Source organism: Lissotriton helveticus, chromosome 9 (genome assembly GCF_964261635.1).
Source record: "Lissotriton helveticus chromosome 9, aLisHel1.1, whole genome shotgun sequence".
Taxonomy (NCBI): domain Eukaryota; kingdom Metazoa; phylum Chordata; class Amphibia; order Caudata; family Salamandridae; genus Lissotriton; species Lissotriton helveticus.
The window spans coordinates 737,414,016-737,432,164 of NC_136070.1; the positions used below are offsets into that span (position 1 = coordinate 737,414,016).

At 42.8% G+C, this 18,149-nt stretch overlaps 1 protein-coding gene and 1 long non-coding RNA gene across 3 annotated transcripts in view; one reads left to right on the forward strand and one right to left on the reverse strand.

Annotated features, from left to right (window-relative positions):
* ANTXR2 (ANTXR cell adhesion molecule 2) overlaps positions 1 to 18,149 on the reverse strand; it is a 552,370-nt gene that overhangs the window by 119,523 nt on the left and 414,698 nt on the right. The window contains exon 12 of the mRNA XM_078660866.1: positions 29 to 124. Coding sequence (XP_078516992.1) covers positions 29 to 124 — 96 coding nt within the window. The remainder of the gene's footprint in view (positions 1 to 28; positions 125 to 18,149) is intronic.
* The window catches only part of LOC144781839 (uncharacterized), a 144,545-nt gene that overhangs the window by 49,021 nt on the left and 77,375 nt on the right, over positions 1 to 18,149 (forward strand). The window lies entirely within an intron of this gene.

The window sequence follows — 18,149 nt, forward strand, 5'->3', positions numbered from 1 at the left end:
ATACAACTAAAACGTGCCAAGTACTTACCAGTTTACAGCAAAGTGGCCAGAACCACCACATGAGAGCCAGGGCCACCAAAAGCAGGATTACCAGGATTGCAAAGACAGCAGCTAAACCGTCAGACTGAAAAACATAAAAAAACAACCCGGAAACATTAGCCAATTGTGTTTTTTTGTATTTAAATGGGGTGATTTGGTTGCTTTATTTTATTGGGTTTAATAAGAACTAAGGCTTGTATACCTCACTGAGACTTCGATCCCACAATTTGGTCCATGGGACTATTAGGATTAGAACCCATGTCTCCTTATTCAATAGTTTGCCTAATGGCTGGGAGACCATATCCTCCCGTTATTATTATTATAAGCAACTTGTAATACGCACAACTACCCCAAGGGGTTTCTGGGTGCAGGGTGTTCACAGATAACTGTTCTAACTCTGTAGACAAAGAATAGCCATGTTTTCAGTATATTACGGAAGGTGAGAAAATACTGACAGTTTCGTAAGTCAACCGGTAATGAGTTCCAAAGCTTAGAACCAAGGTAAGCAAAGGAGTGGCCCTTCATACAGGTCAATCAAAACCTGGCGACACCGAACAAGGTCTCCTATGTTCTTTGTTTCACTGTGGTCTGGGTATACACTACGGCAACAGTGTTCCTGTTAAGCAAAGGTTAAGGATCAGATTTCGTCAAGACGACAAAATTTATAACGAATCAAGGCCAAGATTTATGATTGTTCCACGCAACACAGCAAGACACCATGCTGCGCTGTGTGAAAGGGAGAGGGCAGGAATGTACATACTGGCAGATGCATCAAAGTTATGTTTTGCGAGTCCTTAATAGCGAATTTTAAGGAATCGCTATTAAAGACTCGCCAAACGGGATGCATGTAGGAATCGCAATGTTATTAGCGATTCCTACAGATTCCTTATTTGCGATTCGGTAATAGCTAATCGCTAATAAGGAATGGCTTTCCCATTCATTCCTATGGGCCTAAAGGCCTAAAGGCCCATAGGAATGAATGGGAAAGCCATTCCTTATTAGCGATTAGCTATTACCGAATCGCTAATGTTCCGCTTTTCAAGGGTGCCAGGGTGTCCAAAGGACACCCTGTTACACCCCTGAAATGGACCTGGAAACAAATGTTATACACACACATGCCCTAAGGGCATGTGTGTGCGCAACATGTAACTTTGAAAAATGCACAAAAGTGCATTTTTCAAAGTTTTAGCAAATTACCACGAAGTTCAACTTCATGGTAATTTGCTCCCCCTATTAGCGAATTCGCTATTTTTTAGGGTTTCATGCATTGCATTTAGGGAATCTCATTTTGGGATTCCTTAAATGCAGGAGCAATTTAAGGAATCGCTATTGAGAGAGACCTTAAATTGCGATTTCTGCATTTGGGATGATGCATCCCAAATGCAAAAATACCGGGAGCAAACGGCCAGATTCTGAGAATCTTCCCGTTTGCTCCCAGTATTTTCTTTGATGCACATCTGTTAAAATATGAAGCATTCATGTCCTCTGCTTCTGCTGGCACCCTCAGTGAAGTCTTGCTCCAACACAGGAAGCCTTGTGCCATGGTGCAAGGGTGCCTGCGTTACAGTCAGGATTGTTTGCGTTCAGGAAGGGACACCTTCCTGCACAAAAGAATCCTTACAGTCATTTTCCTATTTCTAAGTGTGCTGGAATGCAGCACACTTAAAAAGAGGAAACAGCGAGGAGAAAAAAGATATTTTTCCTCATTGCCCTTTTATCGAGAAGGCATACAAATCTGACGCATGTCTAGGTCTATCAGTGTTGGTAAATCTGGGAATGCTTCAGAATAAAGGGGTGAATATGTGGGAAAACACATGCTCCACCCATGTAACCCTTCCCGACACAGTGTGAAGCAAGGTAGATATTTGCTTGTGTTACAACAGGTTTGGAATATGCTACTTACCAGTATGCATCTCTTCTTGGCATAGAGGGCTGCAGTGTATCTAAATAAGATACAGATATTGCCACAGCTATCCCGCCTGATTACAATATCTTCAGGCAGGATAGACTGAAGGGGCGCGGAGGTGGGGTGGCATTGATAGTAAACAAAAGTGCCACTTGCACCGTCATTCCCTCTGATGCGATTAAGGATTGTGAATCCCTCGCCTTTTCCATCGTCCTTTCACCACACCAATCCGTGAAAGGACTTTTGGTTTATCGACCCCCTGGGCCCACGGGCTCCTTTTTTGAAGAGCTCCAGTCGGTAGCCTCATCGTTGCTACTTACGTCAGAGCACTGTATAGTCGCCGGGGACTTTAACGTCCACATGGACGTGGAAACAGATGCCGACGCTATTAAAATGCTGGATGTGACAGCCCCTCTGGGCCTGGTGCCTTATTACGTTGGGCCGACTCATGAGAAAGGACACACCCTGGACCTGACATTCTCAACGACCCCTATAGAGATGTTTGCTCCCATTCAGGTGCTTTGGTCTGACCACAGGCTGGTTAAATTCTTTCTTCGGGAAGTCAAGAAGCCCCCCGGTGCCCCTCGACAAGCCTACCAGGGATTTAGGGGTTTTCACCGGGTCACTCCGGAACTATTGGCACAGTCATGCGCGGACCATCCCTATGCCCCGATGGGGAATTTTGATGAGGATGTGGGGCGCTTTCAGACCTGGCTCGCAGAAAGGTTAAATGATCTTGCCCCTCTGAGGCCTTCGCGCCAACTTGATAAAGGTGTATCCGCCCCATGGTTTACGGAAGCGTTGGCGGCTTCTCGTCGACAATGTAAAGTCGCGGAAAGAGCATGGCGCGCGAAATACGACCCGTCAGCGAAGCTTGCTTACAGGTCCTTGGTGAAAGTGTACCAGCGTGATATCCTTTCTGCGAAGAAGGTTTATTTCGCGAGTAAAATCGAAGCTGCCTCCAATTCTTGTAAGGAGCTTTTTGCTATTGTGCGAGAGTTTACGACCTCACGCAGTGCTTCGGCGCAGACCCCCCTTCCTGCCCCTTGGGTCAGAGCGATCGCGGATTTTTTCACCTCTAAAATCCAATCGATCCAAGACTCTTTCCCTGTGCTGGGACCTGAGGCGGTCTGCTGGGTGGAGAATGCTGCTACCACCCTGCCTAGTGCTGGTGTGGCCCTGTCAACTTTTCCCCCTCTCTCTATGACCGCTTCACTGGATTTGATGGCTTGTCTCAAATCAGGTTCTCCCCGGGACGCCTGTCCTGCCAAGTTTTTGGCAAAAATGGCAGCTATCATTAATCCATATGTGAACCCTCTGTTGAATTGTTCTCTTGTACAGGGTGTGGTTCCCCAGTCCTGGAAGCAGGCAATGATCATCCCCCTGCTCAAAAAACCTGGTCTGGATGTGGAGGTGTTGGCAATCTACAGGCCTATTTCGCTCTTGCCTGCTTTCGCGAAGATCATTGAAAAGCATGTGCACAAGGTGTTGGCCGACTATCTGGAGTCCCATGGTCTACTGCACCCCACTCAATCGGGTTTCCGCACCAATCTTAGCACCGAGACTGCCCTCCTGGAAGTGTCGGAGGCAATCAAGGAGGTGCTGGACTCGGGTGGCAGGGCGATGCTGGTGTTGTTAGATCTGTCGGCGGCCTTTGACACCGTCCCCCATGAGGGCCTCCTTGCAAGACTCTCTGAGATTGGTCTCGGGGGGACGGTGCTCCAGTGGTTTCGATCATTCCTGGCAGGCCGTCGACAAACGGTCTGGGCCTCCGCCTGCTCCGCCGAGATGTCGCCACTGGGTGTCGGGGTTCCCCAGGGCTCAGTACTGAGCCCTACCCTATTTAACATCTTCATGACCCCTCTGGCGGCTCTGGCGGAGTCTTTCGGGGCTCAGATCGTTTCCTACGCTGATGACACCCAGCTCCTCTTCACCTGTGAGAGAGGTGCGGATTTCGATGGAGGTAGGATCCAGGGTTGCCTTGAGGCTGTTTTTCAGTGGTTTCAACATCATAGCCTCAAGTGCAACTCGGATAAATCTGAGGTCCTCTTTTTTGGGTGCAGCTCGGATCCGGACTGGAAAGTGTGGTGGCCTGAGAACATGTTCCCTCCAGCAAGTTCTTCCCTGGTGGCGAAAAACCTTGGGATCAAGATTGATAACGGCCTCACTCTGCGCTCACAGGTAATCGGTCTCACGGGCACTTGCTTTGGTTTGCTCCGGATGTTGCGTAAGTTCCTCCCTCTGTTATCTCAGGAACACAGGAAGATCACCGTGCAGGCGATAGTCGGCTCGAGAATTGATTATGCTAACGCTCTCTATCTCGGCCTGCCGGAATATCTGCTTCAACGGTTACAGGTGGTCCAGAATTCTGCAGCCCGGGCCATTTTTGGACTATCTCGCCGTGCTAGAGCCTCGGGTCTCTTGGAGGCACTGCACTGGCTGCCTGTCCGGAAACGGATAATTTTTAAGATTCTGACTCTGGCGCACAAAGCCCTGCACGCCTCCGGTGCGAAATATCTTCAAAAAAGATTGTCCTTCTACCATCCAGTCAGGTCACTGAGGTCTGAATCTCTGTTTCTTGTAGTAGTGCCTCGTGTGAAGAGGGCACGCATTGGTGGCCGTTCTTTTAGACTACTGGCGCCCCAATTGTGGAATAAGTTGCCAATGGCCCTGCGCAGTATTCCAAACTTGTTGGCCTTTAGGAAGGGGCTCAAAACGTGGCTTTTCACCTCTTAGTTTTTCTCTCTGAGCTCTGACGGTTTCCTTTCTGTTTTTATTTGTTGTGTTGTAGATAGCTTGCAAAACAAAGCGCCGGGACACTCTTTGAGTAGCCGTGCGCTATATAAAATCCCAGTATAACATAACATAACATAACATAACATAATGTTGGGACAGACACCGGTTTCCGGGGAGGCAGGGAGGGCATGTACCACTCTGCAGCCCTCTATGCCAAGAACAGATGCATACTGGTAAGTAGCATATTCCTTTCGAGGCATATGGGCTGCAGATGGTACATTTATGAATAGATTATACAGCAGTTACCTCCCTAGCGGTGGTCACCCGTGTCTGTCGCAACTGTTTGAAATAGAGTTTTTAATACAGCTTGGCCCACTCTGGCTTGTTGTGTAGCCTGCACATCAACACAGTAGTGCTTTGTAAAGGTATGTGGTGTAGACCAAGTTGCTGCTCTACATATGTCATCTAGGGGAATGTTTCCTAAGAATGCCATAGATGCTCCTAGCTTACGTGTAGAATGAGCTCTAGGAGGAACAGTTAATGTTCTCTTTGCTTTTATGTAACATATTTGTATACATCTTACAATCCATCTAGCGATGCCTGCTTTAGAGATAGGATTGCCCTTATGTGTTGGGGAAAATGCTACAAATAGTTGTTTAGTTTTCCTGAAATTTTGTGTCCTTTCTATGTAGTACAAAATGGCCCTTTTGACATCTAGTGTATGTAGGGCCCTTTCTGCTACCGTCTGTGGCTTTGGGAAAAAGACTGGTAGTTCCACCGGTTGATTGATGTGAAATGCTGAAATTACTTTAGGCAAGAACTTTGGGTTTGTTCTAAGAACCACTTTATTCTGATGTAATTGTAGGAATGGTTCTTGTATTGTCAGTGCCTGCAATTCACTTACTCTCCTGAGTGAGGTAATGGCTATAAGAAAGGCCACCTTCCATGTAAGGAATTGTATTTCACACCTATGCATAGGTTCGAAAGGTGGTCCCATTAGTCTGGTGAGTACTACGTTGAGGTTCCAGACCGGTGAAGGTGGTAATCTTGGTGGAATGACTCTTTTAAGGCCTTCCATGAAGGCTTTTATCGCTGGCACTCTAAACAGGGATATGTGCTGCCTGTTTTGTAGGTACGCTGCTATAGCTGCTAGATGTACTCTGATAGATGTATACGTGAGATTACATTGCTGTAAGTGTAGTAAGTAGCAAATAATCTCCTTTGTTGATACGTCCAGAGGGTTGATATTATTAGTGGTACAGTATATAGCAAACCTCTTCCACTTAGCTGCGTAGCATGCTCTGGTGGTGGGACGTCGCGCTTGCTTAATTATTTCCATGCAATTTGGGGGTAGATCTAAGTACCCAAATTCTAGGATTTCAGGAGCCAGATCGCTAGGTTCAGTTGTGTGGGATCCGGGTGCATTATTTCTCCATGGTTCTGTGTAAGGTGCATGGGTAGAATTCTTAGCTTTTGGTGTGGCACTTGTGAGAGTTGTAAGAGCGTGGTGAACAACGGTTGTCGTGCCCACGTGGGTGCTACTAGTATCATGGTCATTGAGTGTTGTTGCAGCTTTCTGACCACTAATGGGATTAGTGGGAGAGGGGGAAAAGCGTATGCAAATTTGTTGGACCAATTTATCCATAACGCATTGCCCTGCGACAGGTTGTGTGGGTACCTGGACGCGAAGCTTTGGCATTTTGCGTTCTGATGAGTGGCAAAGAGGTCTATCTCTGGCTGTCCCCATCTTTGGAAGAATGGTTGCAGTATTTGTTGGTGCAGTTCCCATTCGTGTATTTGTTCCGACTGTCTGCTTAAGAAGTCTGCTATCTGGTTTTGAACTCCTGGTAGGTGTTCTGCTGACAGATAGATGTTTTGAGGAATGGCCCATCTCCAAATTTCCTGCGCTAGTCTGGATAGTTGGAGAGAGTGCGTCCCCCCCTGTTTTTGAATATAATACATTGCTGTCATGTTGTCTGTTGTGATCAGGACTGCTTTGTTGGTAACATGCATTTGAAAGGCTTTCAATGCTAGAAACACTGCTAGTAGTTCTAGATGATTGATGTGCAGCCTTCTTTCCTGCACACTCCATCTTCCTTGTACTGTATATTTCTCCATATGCGCTCCCCATCCCGTGAGCGATGCGTCCGCTGTTATTGTCACCTGTGGAATTGGTTCTAGGAACGACCGCCCCTTGGCAATGTTTGTTGTGTTCCACCACTTCAGAGAGCGGTGTGTGCGGTCGTCTACCAACAACAGATCTGTAATCTGTCCTTGAGCCTGATTCCACTGTGTCGCTAAACATTCTTGTAGCGGACGCATTTGTAGTTTGGCATATGGTATTAGCAGTATGCAGGATGACATCATCCCTAATAGCTGCATGAACACTCTTGCTGTTAGTGAGTGTTGTGGCTGAAATCTTTGAATGATTGTAAGCATTGTCTGAATCCTGACTGGATTGGGGTATACTTTGGCTTTTTCTGTGTCTATAGTAGCCCCTAAATATTGTTGAACCTTGCTTGGTTGCAGGTGTGACTTTGTGTAGTTCACAGTGAACCCTAGTTGGTGCAGCATGTGAATTGTCTTCTGTGTGTTCTGAAGACATTCTTCTTGTGACTTGGCCTTTATTAGCCAGTCGTCCAAGTATGGGAAGACATGTATTTGTTGTCTTCTTAGGTGGGCTGCAACCACTGCTAGGCATTTTGTGAACACCCTTGGTGCCGTCGTGACACCAAACGGAAGGACTTTGAACTGATAATGTTGTCCTTCTACCACAAACCTTAGATATTTCCTGTGGGCTTTGTGAATCGGGATATGAAAGTAAGCGTCTTTTAGATCCAGTGTAGAAAGAAAGTCCCCTTTCTTCAGTAAAGGGAGTACTTGTTGGAGCGTGACCATGTGGAAATGTTCCGAATTTATGTATGCGTTGAGAGGTCTTAGGTCTAGTATTGGCCTTAGAGACCCGTCCTTTTTGGGAATTAGGAAGTATAGGGAGTATACTCCTGTTCCTTGTTGTTGCTTTGGAACCTTCTCTATGGCATGCTTTTGTAGCAGAGATAGTACTTCTTGTTTTAAAGGTGTTAAGTGATCTTGTTCCAATGGACGCTGTTTGGGGGGGATGTTTGGTGGGGTAGATGTGAGATCCAGACAATAGCCATGTTGGATAATTTGTCTCACCCACCTGTCTGATGTGATGTTTTCCCAGACAGGTAGGAACTGTGATAGGCGTCCCCCGACCGGTGTTATATGGTCTGGGGGGAGCTGTATGAAGTCACTGCTTTGGGGTTGGAGAGTTGCGGTTGTTGTTGTTTCCGCGACCTCTACCCTTGTTGTTGTTACCTCTGTAACTACCTCTAGAATTACCTCTGGGTGATGTCGGTGTAAAAGAGGTTTGTTGCTGGCTTGTACCTGTATTTTTGGATCCTCCTCTATAGGTGGACCTACGAAAGGAACCTATTTGGGTCGGCTGTTGCAATGCTCCCATTGATTTAGCCGTTTCCGTATCCTTTTTCATCTTTTCTAAGGCCTCATCTGTCCCTGTGCCGAAAAGTGTTTTCTCATCAAAAGGTTGGTTCAGTAATGAAGTTTGCACCTCTTGTTTGAACCCTGAAACCCTGAGCCATGCATGTCTCCTTAACATGACGCTTGTGTTTATGGATCTTGCTGCAGTGTCTGCCGGTGTACAGTCATAATATCGAGTCAATTATTTCGACTGGACAGAATATCGAGTAAAAAATATAGAATGGACATAATATCGACTAGACATAATATAGACAACAAAAATATCGACTAGAGAAAATTAATATCGAATAGAATGGACATAATATCGAATCAAAAATATAGAATGGACATAATATCGACTAGACATAATATAGACAACAAAAATATCGAATTTAAGGTAAGTTAATAATAATTTTTATTTTTTGTGTAATATAAGTCTGTAGCGGGTTGTGGGTTTATAGGGGAATAGGGTGGGAAGTAATTTAATTCTAATTAATTAAATATGTTAATTTATTTATTGATATATATTTAGAATTAATTGTTAATTAATTATTAATTGGTAATTAATTAAAATATAATTGGTAATTAATTATAATTGATTAATTGATAAATATTTTAATTTTAGTAATTTATTTTCTGTAGCGGGTTGTGGGTTTATAGGGGAATAGGGTGGGAAGTAATTTAATTATAATTAATTAAATATGTTAATTTATTTATTGATAATAATTTAGAATTAATTGTTAATTAATTATTAATTGGTAATTAATTAAAATATAATTGGTAATTAATTATAATTGATTAATTGATAAATATTTTAATTTTAGTAATTTATTTTCTGTAGCGGGTTGTGGGTTTATAGGGGAATAGGGTGGGAAGTAATTTAATTATAATGAATTAAATATGTTAATTTATTTATTGATATTTGTTAAAAATTAATTGTTAATTAATTATTAATTGGTAATTAATTAAAATATAATTGGTAATTAATTATAATTGATTAATTGATAAATATTTTAATTTTAGGGTTCAGGGTCAGTTTTCAGTTTTTGGGTAAAGGGGTATTTTTAGGGTTCAGGGTCAGTTTTCAGTTTTTGGGTAAAGGGGTATTTTTAGGGTTCAGGGTCAGTTTTCAGTTTTTGGGGTAAAGGGGTATTTTTAGGGTTCAGGGTCAGTTTTCAGTTTGTAGGTAAAGGGGTATTTTTAGGGTTCAGGGTCAGTTTTCAGTTTTTGGGTAAAGGGGTATTTTTAGGGTTCAGGGTCAGTTTTCAGTTTTTGGGGTAAAGGGGTATTTTTAGGGTTCAGGGACAGTTTTCAGTTTTTGGGGTAAAGGGGTATTTTTAGGGTTCAGGGTCAGTTTTCAGTTTTTGGGTAAAGGGGTATTTTTAGGGTTCAGGGTCAGTTTTCAGTTTTTGGGTAAAGGGGTATTTTTAGGGTTCAGGGTCAGTTTTCAGTTTTTGGGGTAAAGGGGTATTTTTAGGGTTCAGGGTCAGTTTTCAGTTTGTAGGTAAAGGGGTATTTTTAGGGTTCAGGGTCAGTTTTCAGTTTTTGGGTAAAGGGGTATTTTTAGGGTTCAGGGTCAGTTTTCAGTTTTAGGGTAAAGGGGTATTTTTAGGGTTCAGGGTCAGTTTTCAGTTTTTGGGGTAAAGGGGTATTTTTAGGGTTCAGGGTCAGTTTTCAGTTTTTGGGTAAAGGGGTATTTTTAGGGTTCAGGGTCAGTTTTCAGTTTTTGGGGTAAAGGGGTATTTTTAGGGTTCAGGGTCAGTTTTCGGGTAAAGGGGTATTTTTAGGGTTCAGGGTCAGTTTTCAGTTTATGGGTAAAGGGGTATTTTTAGGGTTCAGGGTCAGTTTTGGGTTTTTGGGGTAAAGGGGTACTTTGTAAAAATAAAGTAAAATTACATTTAAATTACATTTATTTAATAAAATTAAATTATATTAAATTATATTATAATATTTTTTATTAATTTATATTCAAAAAATTATTATATACTTACCAATACTTATGTTGTAATGGTATGCGTTGTAAAGGTATATGCGTTGTAAAATCTTGCATTGTAAATGTATGCGTTGTAAAAGTTTTTGCTTTGTAAAAGTTTTGTTGTAATGGTAGGCGTTGTAAAAGTATGCGTTGTACCGTCATACATCCCTGGAGTGGGAATAGTAATTTTAACCTCTACGCTATCCAGCGCTTTCCCTACTGTTGCACCCACTGGAGTGGGAGTAGTAAATTTTACCTCTACGCTATCCAACACTTTTGCTAATGTTGAACTCACTATAGTTGTAACAATAAATTTTAAACATTTTCTAAAATGTTATATATGTTTATTTAATAATATGTTTATATATATATATATATACATATATATATATATATATATATATATGTATATGTGTGTGTGTAATTTTTGGTGATATAATTTTTTTAATTATATAAATTATTTATTAAAATTACATTTTTTTAATAATTATTTCTAAGTTTATATTAAATATATTTATTACTATATTAGTTTTAACTTAATTTTAAGACATTTAAAAAAATCGATATTTTGACAGTCTTTATTTTTGTAAGTCGATATTTTGGAGTCGATATTTTGGTACTTACCTGTTTGAAGATAGGGAGTCGATATTTTGTCAATCGATATTTTTGACTCGATATTTGTGTATCTCGATATTTGTGTCGTCGATATTATGTCAGTGATCCGTGTCTGCCGCGTCTAGGGCGCACTTGATTGAAGTGTTAGTAATTAACTTCCCTTCCTGTATGAGTTGATCTGCCCTCTTTTGATGTTCTTTACGGAGATGTGTGATGAGTTTTTCTAACTCATCATAATGCGCTCTGTCATACCTTGCAAGTAGTGCTTGTGTATTAGCTATGCGCCAGCTGTTTGCCGCTGGAGATGCTACTCTCTTGCCAGAGGCATCTATTAGCTTAGACTCTTTGTCAGGAGGTGGAGCTTCTCCTGTAGATAAAGAGTTTGCTCTCTTACGAGCGTTTGTGACCACTAGTGAGTCTAGAGGAATTTGTCCTTTGATGAATATTGGGTCTTTTGGAGCTGCCCTATATTTCTTATCAATTCTTGGGTTCAGTACCCTAGCCCTCACCGGGTCTTTGAATATCTCTGATGTGTGATTGAGAAGGCCCTTAAGCATTGGTAGTGTTCGTGATGTTCTTTGTGCAGCAGGTAGTGTTTCTAATAGGAAATCCTCTATTTGAGGTTCTGCATGTAGTTCTACCTTGTGGTATTTTGCTGCTCTATTAATGAGTTGTGCAAAACCAGTATTATCATCAGGAGGTGAAGGTTTTGACGGATACAATTCAGGGTCGTTATCGTTATCTGACCCTACATTGTACTGTTCCCATGGGTCTGTCTCCTCTGGGATTGTGTCTTCATCATCCCCAGGATGTTCTCCCTCCCCTGTGTCACTTTCTACATCTGTTGTAGGTGTAGATGGTCGTGTGGGAGGAATAGTTGGCCTATTGTGAGGAGTAGGAGAAGAGGGTGTGTCTCTAGGTTGTGGGGAAGGGGGAGGAGTTGTATTTGTCCCCATTGTTCTCTTCTTCGGAGAAGTTTTGTCGTCCGATTGTTCATTTTTCCTCTTTTTAGGTAGTTCTGTGACTACCTTGCCAGTTTGTGGATCAATAAACAGAGTCTTTTGTTTAGGATCGGTTTTATATTCCTGTGTCGGTACCGCAGTTTTCGGGTCCGACAGGTGTTTTTTCTTCTGACTGTCCATTTGTATTTTCGGCACCGAGATTTTATTCGGATCCGATGTCTTCGGTGTCGAGGGTGTCTTCGGTGTCGAGGTTGTTTTCGACGTCGAAGCGTGTTTCGGTGTCGACATGGACTGTTTCGACTTCGAGCTTTCCTTGATATGGAGCTTCGGTGTCGATGTCGGGGTGGGTCGTTTATCGGAACCACCATGATGGGAGACCGAGTGTTTCGGTTTCGGTTTAGTTGCCGGGCCCGAAGGCGGGGCGTCGGAAACTTTTTTCGGTTGTCTGACCGGGCTCGAGGGCGGGGTCGACACCGTGCGGGGTCTGTTCTTTGGTAAAGGGACGTCGTCACTCACGGTTTGTTGGACGTCGATTTCCTCGACGTCGGACTCGTCCGCTTCTGACCCCGCTTCGTCGCCCTCTTCTTCCTCCTCTTCTGGGTGCTGGTCCTCGAACAGCTCCGGGATTGCTTGTGACTGCATTCTCGATACCTCGTGTCTTCGGGCTCGACGGTTTCTAATCGTCGATTTTGAGGAAAATGCTGCACAGGCCTCACAGTCCCTGGATTCGTGTTCAGGGGACAAGCAGAGGTTGCACACCTTGTGTAGGTCCTTGTGTGGGAACTTAGCACCACACGTTGGACATTTTTTGAATGGAGTCCTTTCCATGGACTCCGGGCTGGACTACGTCGAGCTGGTCTTCTCGTAGTCGTCGTTCTTCGAAACGCGTCGAGATGGAAGTGTAGTCGCGTTCGATAACAATACCGTCGAATTGGAAAGGGTTACGCGCCGAATATAACTTTCTTTATCGAAGTCGATCCGGAGCGCTTCGATCCTCATCCAAACCCGATGGCGGAAAAAAACAATCTAAGGATGGAGCCGATGCCCATGCGCACTAACACCCAGAGGAGGAGTCATCGATGACGACAAAGACTTCTCCAGAAGAAAAACAAAGTGCAATCATCCGAGCCCAACACCAGATGGCGATCTATTCATAAATGTACCATCTGCAGCCCATATGCCTCGAACACCAAGTTATGGTGGGTACCTCTGCATGGCATGGTAAATCTCCTTCTAGGTTTTGTGTCGCCCCGCGTTGCCTTGCAAGGTGCAAGGGTGACGCAAAACCTTGATAAATATGAGCCTGAATTTGCATCACTGAAATTAGGGCCTTATTTAGAGTTTGGCGGACAGGTTAACTCCTTCACAAACATGAAGCATCATTATCTGCCTTATTTAAGTGTATTATATCCTATAGCACTTGTGATAACAGCATATCTCTCACGTTTGTGATGGAGTAACCCATCTGCCTTACTCTGAATCAGGGCCTTAGTGACTAGAAAGGAGCTCTACTTCCCAGTCGAGGTAAAAAAGTGTAACCCATTCGAAGGCTCTCATTATGAGTTACTCATTATCTTTGATGGGTCTTGTAACAGGAGTTACTGCCCCACTGGGATTACGAGTTCCACCTGCAGACCCATACAGGTCCCCTGGGACTTTAGCTGCTCAAAGAAGCTGCAATCTCCCAATGAAAATGCGGATGTAAATGAAGGAAGAATAACCTACAAATAGCACCACATCCTGCTGATAAGTCTGTGGAAATAGGGCAGCATATGACACAATACAATACACATGTCTGTGTACTCGTTTGAGGTCTTCAGCTTTAGCAGTCAACAACCGCTCTGACAGGTGCAATTAGAATGGATTTAACCAGTATGACTTCAGTACCCACTAGCAATGGCTGCAGATTGAATATTAAGTGTTAATGCGAGTTGGCAGATTTCGGCGTCTCTAAGACATGACACCTCCCCGAGTAAGCCTTGGACTTCCCTGCCTTGTTAACTTGATGTTCAAGTGTTAACTGGGTGTTTTTCGTGCTCATTTTGGGACCAACAGTAAGGTGGTCTGTAGACGTCAGAGCTAACTCACTACCCTAGTCCCATCAAAAGCCAAGTAACCCCTGACTGCATTGGAACCTCTCTCATCTGAGCCAGCTCCTACATGAATTGCAATGCAGGTGGATTTGTATTGCCAACTGCCGTGCTACTGTCCATCTCACCTAAACCCTTGTTGTTGTTCTTCTAGTTGCACTGACATCCACTGCTGAAAAAAACACGGGTGAAATGCAACTTGAGGCACTATGGAGTTCCTACTCGTAAGATGGTTACCACATACACATGTAATGACGTGGCAGTGTAAGGAGTTGGCTGGTGGGCAATGCTTGTTACATTAAACAATCAGCCAAGCAGATGCAGTTTGCTCCCAGCCTATCTCCCTCATGGTGATCGCATTATGCACTGGTTTTACTGCTGCTAGACTTACTCCAGAGCTGCGGCCTCTCCATCCCACTGGGTGATGACAGAAGTGGATGGGGCCTAATCTTATGCTACACTGGTTTACTCAATGCACACGTATTGTGCTCTTTGGTGCATATGTATGTGCACTTTAATGATCCTGTCTGGTGGCAAACCAGCTGCTCCTATCAGGTCATTTACTAATGTTTTGCTCAGGGCAAAAGATAGCATTAATTTATTAAACATTTTAGAAATCTGCATGAGCAGTGCTAAATTGTAACCAATTGCACTATCAGAGTATCTGGTGTACCGTGGAAAGCACTGAGTGTCGGGCCATACACTCCTGTCTACCCAATAGTTAGCTGAAAGTTTTACTCGCATAAAACCATTGAAATTCCCACGTTATAGTTAGTTGGACTCACTATAACTTGCGTGTGCAATGCACTGCTGATGACGTCACATATTACATCACTCATGACATGGTCAGTGACATCACTCATGACATCACTGATGACACCATCCAGTGAATGTGTGTCTTTCTGAAAATTAAATATGTTTTATATACGTATATGTAAAAGTTGATGGAAGAATAAATGTTTAAATAAGTGTTTACATGGATTTTTTTTTAAATTGATTGGTTAACTGGCTTATTAGGTGTATCTTAGTGAATACATATATTAGTGAGTAATGTTTAAATATTTAAATATATGTATTAGTGTTTCGCTTTGTGTAAAAGTGGCTGCATGGGTTGGTGAGTAGCTACATGTGTATGTATATGGGTTATTAGATGTTTTTCTTAGTATCAGTATGAGTGTTTGTATGGTTTGGTGGGGGTATTACTTAGCACATAGATGCATGAATGACTGACTCTCTGTTTGTATGTGTTTTGAAGACAGCATATGTGCAGGACTGTATGGGTGGATGAGTGTGTATATGTGTGTGTTACTGAGTGAATGACTGTCTCACTAGCATCTTTATCAGTAACTACATATGTTTTAATCTCATATATGTGAATATTGATGAATATAACTGAGTATATGTGAGAGTGAGGGATTCTAAGAGTTCTTGTTTAAATTAGTATGTGTTTCTATAAGTGATTGTTTAAGAGAGTAAGTATGTGTAAGTTTCCTTAGAAGTAAAGTGGTAGTGTGTGTATAGCTGTATATGCAAATAAATGGATGTTGAATAGTTAATTTGCATGTGTGAGTATGTGTGTGAGTAACTTTTGGATGACTGTCGGTGTGTAACAGGATGTATAGGTGTATCACTACATATGATGAGTCAGTATATGTATGAGTGATTATATTGAACTGTTGGTGAATGAGTGCATGTGTATATAGATGGTGGAATAATTGAATTGGTTGTTGTAAGTGGTATGGCTATCTCCATTTTTTTGTAAATTTTAGTTTCTATTTTTGAATATTTGTTTCAAGGGTTACATTACAGTGAAAGGAGTTCTGTCACTCTGTCACTAGGATGGTGTCATCAGTGATGTCATGAGTGATGTCACTGACCATGTCATGAGTGATGTAATATGTGACGTCATCAGCAGTGCATTGCACGCGCAAGTTATAGTGAGTCCAACTAACTATAACGTGGGAATTTCAATGGTTTTATGTGAGTAAAACTTCCAGCTAACTATAACTGGAGTAAAACCTATGGTTTTTTCAGTGAATTTAATAGGTTTTTTAAATGCTAATTCCTAACTATAACTGGTGTGAAACCTATGGTTTTTTCAGTGAATTTAATAGGTTTTTTGAATGCTAATTCCTAACTATAACTGGTGTGAAACCTATGGTTTTTTCAGTGAATTTCATCGTTTTTTTTAATGCTAATTCCTAACTATAACTGGTGTGAAACATATGGTTTTTTCAGTGAATTTCATAGGTTTTTTAAATGCTAATTCCTAACTATAACTGGTGTGAAACCTATGGTTTTTTCAGTGAATTTCATAGTTTTTTTTAATGCTAATTCCTAACTATAACTGGTGTGAAACCTATGGTTTTTTCAGTGAATTTCATAGGTTTTTTAAATGCTAATTCCTAACTATAACTGGTGTGAAACCTATGGTTTTTTCAGTGAATTATAGTTATAAAAAATAATACATTTTAAAGCGAATTTTATATTGTATAATTATCTTTTTTTTTTTTTTTTTACCCCGGGGCGCGTACCGGTGAGCGCACGGGTAAGCGCAATGTTACGGTGTGCCCCGGGGCGCGTACAGGTGAGCGTCCCGATAGCGCTATTGCTGCGAACGAAAACAACATCGTGACGTATCGCGTAGCCGCCACGCCTTGCATCATAAGACACGTATCGCGTAGCCGCGAGATGCGTCTTATGATGCACCGCGTAAGCGCACCCGGAAGCGCATACGATCGCGCAATGTAAGCGCCCCGATGCGCTTACGATACACGCCCAGGGACGCGCCCCAGGGCGCGTAGCGTAAGCGCGTCAAGCCATGTGACTTTAAAATAACACTTTTCATTGGTTCAGAACTTTTTTTTTTCCAAATTGTGAAAAACCCACCCATTTCTCTCACTATTGCTTTGTACTTGGAGAGAGCAAGAGCTGTTCTGTGTACTGTCTTCATCTCCTACTTTCCTGATCTACAGCAATGGCTACAAGGGAGTCATCCAGCAGTGATTCCGACGAATTTTTGCATGAGGACCCTCCTCACCAGAAGAAAAAGAACCATTTCATCTGGAAATTCTATGACATCCCTGAAGGACAAAAAAAAGTCAATGCTGCAAAAGTAACCTGCAAAATATGTGGCAGTACTTTATCCAGAGGCAATCCTCTAAAAAAATATAGCTTCGGAAATGCCAATTTAATCAGGCATGTAAAAAGAAGACACCCAAACAACTTTGCCAGGGAGAGTGTAAGGGAGCTGGCACGGAATTTACCCACAGATGGCGGCAGCACCTCCACTGGTGGAGCAACACATTCGGGAAGAATGGTCCCTAACATACAGCCGGTGTTTGCAGGCATCAAATTTCTGTGCACGCAATGTGACAAACTGCTCTGCTATGGGGAGCAGAGTGTTGAACTGATTGCCATAAAGAAACAGGAACACCGCTGCCCTGCCAGTCCCTAAATGTTCAAATTTTTTTGCTCCTGTTGAGCAGTTTTGGAATCCCTGTTTTTGTTTTTCCCCTGAAAAAAATCCAAAAAAAATATAAAATCGTTTTAAAAAGTCTAAAAAAATATAAAACAACAAAAACAAAAAAAAGTTATTTTCAGAACTACCTCCAATTTATAAAAAAATGCTATTTTTAAAAAAAAAAGTCTGTCATTTTTTATCTCCAAGGTACGCTCCCCGGTGCGCGTACTGGGCGCTCCCCCCCCGCGCGAAAATCTAATTTATTATTTTTTTTTTTTTTTACCCGCGGGACCCTTTTATGGCCCCCACATCAAACCTAGGGGGCCAGGGGGGTGTACCCTGCCCCCTTTTGCTCATTTCCCCCTTTGATTTTTGCCACCTCTTGTGTCTCAATCCTACCGAGACACAAGATGGCGGCCGCTGTGGACTGTTTCGAATGTTTACAGACACCCGAGAACCAATCAGCTTGCTGTGCGCAAGTCGCGTGGCGCGCCCGGAGCGCTCCTCGGTACGCGTACCGGGGCGCGGTTTTAGATATATAAATTTTTTTTAACCTAAATTACTCAAAATCCTCTGGAGCACATATCTTGAGACATAGCAAAGGCACATTGGGCTACCAGTCCCTACAATTTTGCCAAGTTTGGTGAAAATCCATTCAGCCGTTCGAGCTAAAAGTGCGACAGACCGCCCTATGGAAATTAACATGTGGAAAACACGTTTTGGGACCCCCCTTTTATCTCGGCCCCCACTTGACGAATGCCCCCCAAACTTTCAGGGAAGGAGCGGAGCGCCGCGAGGCAAAGTTGCTGAAAAATTCAGGCCGATTCCTCAACCGGCGCCAAAGTTATTCCAAATAGATTGT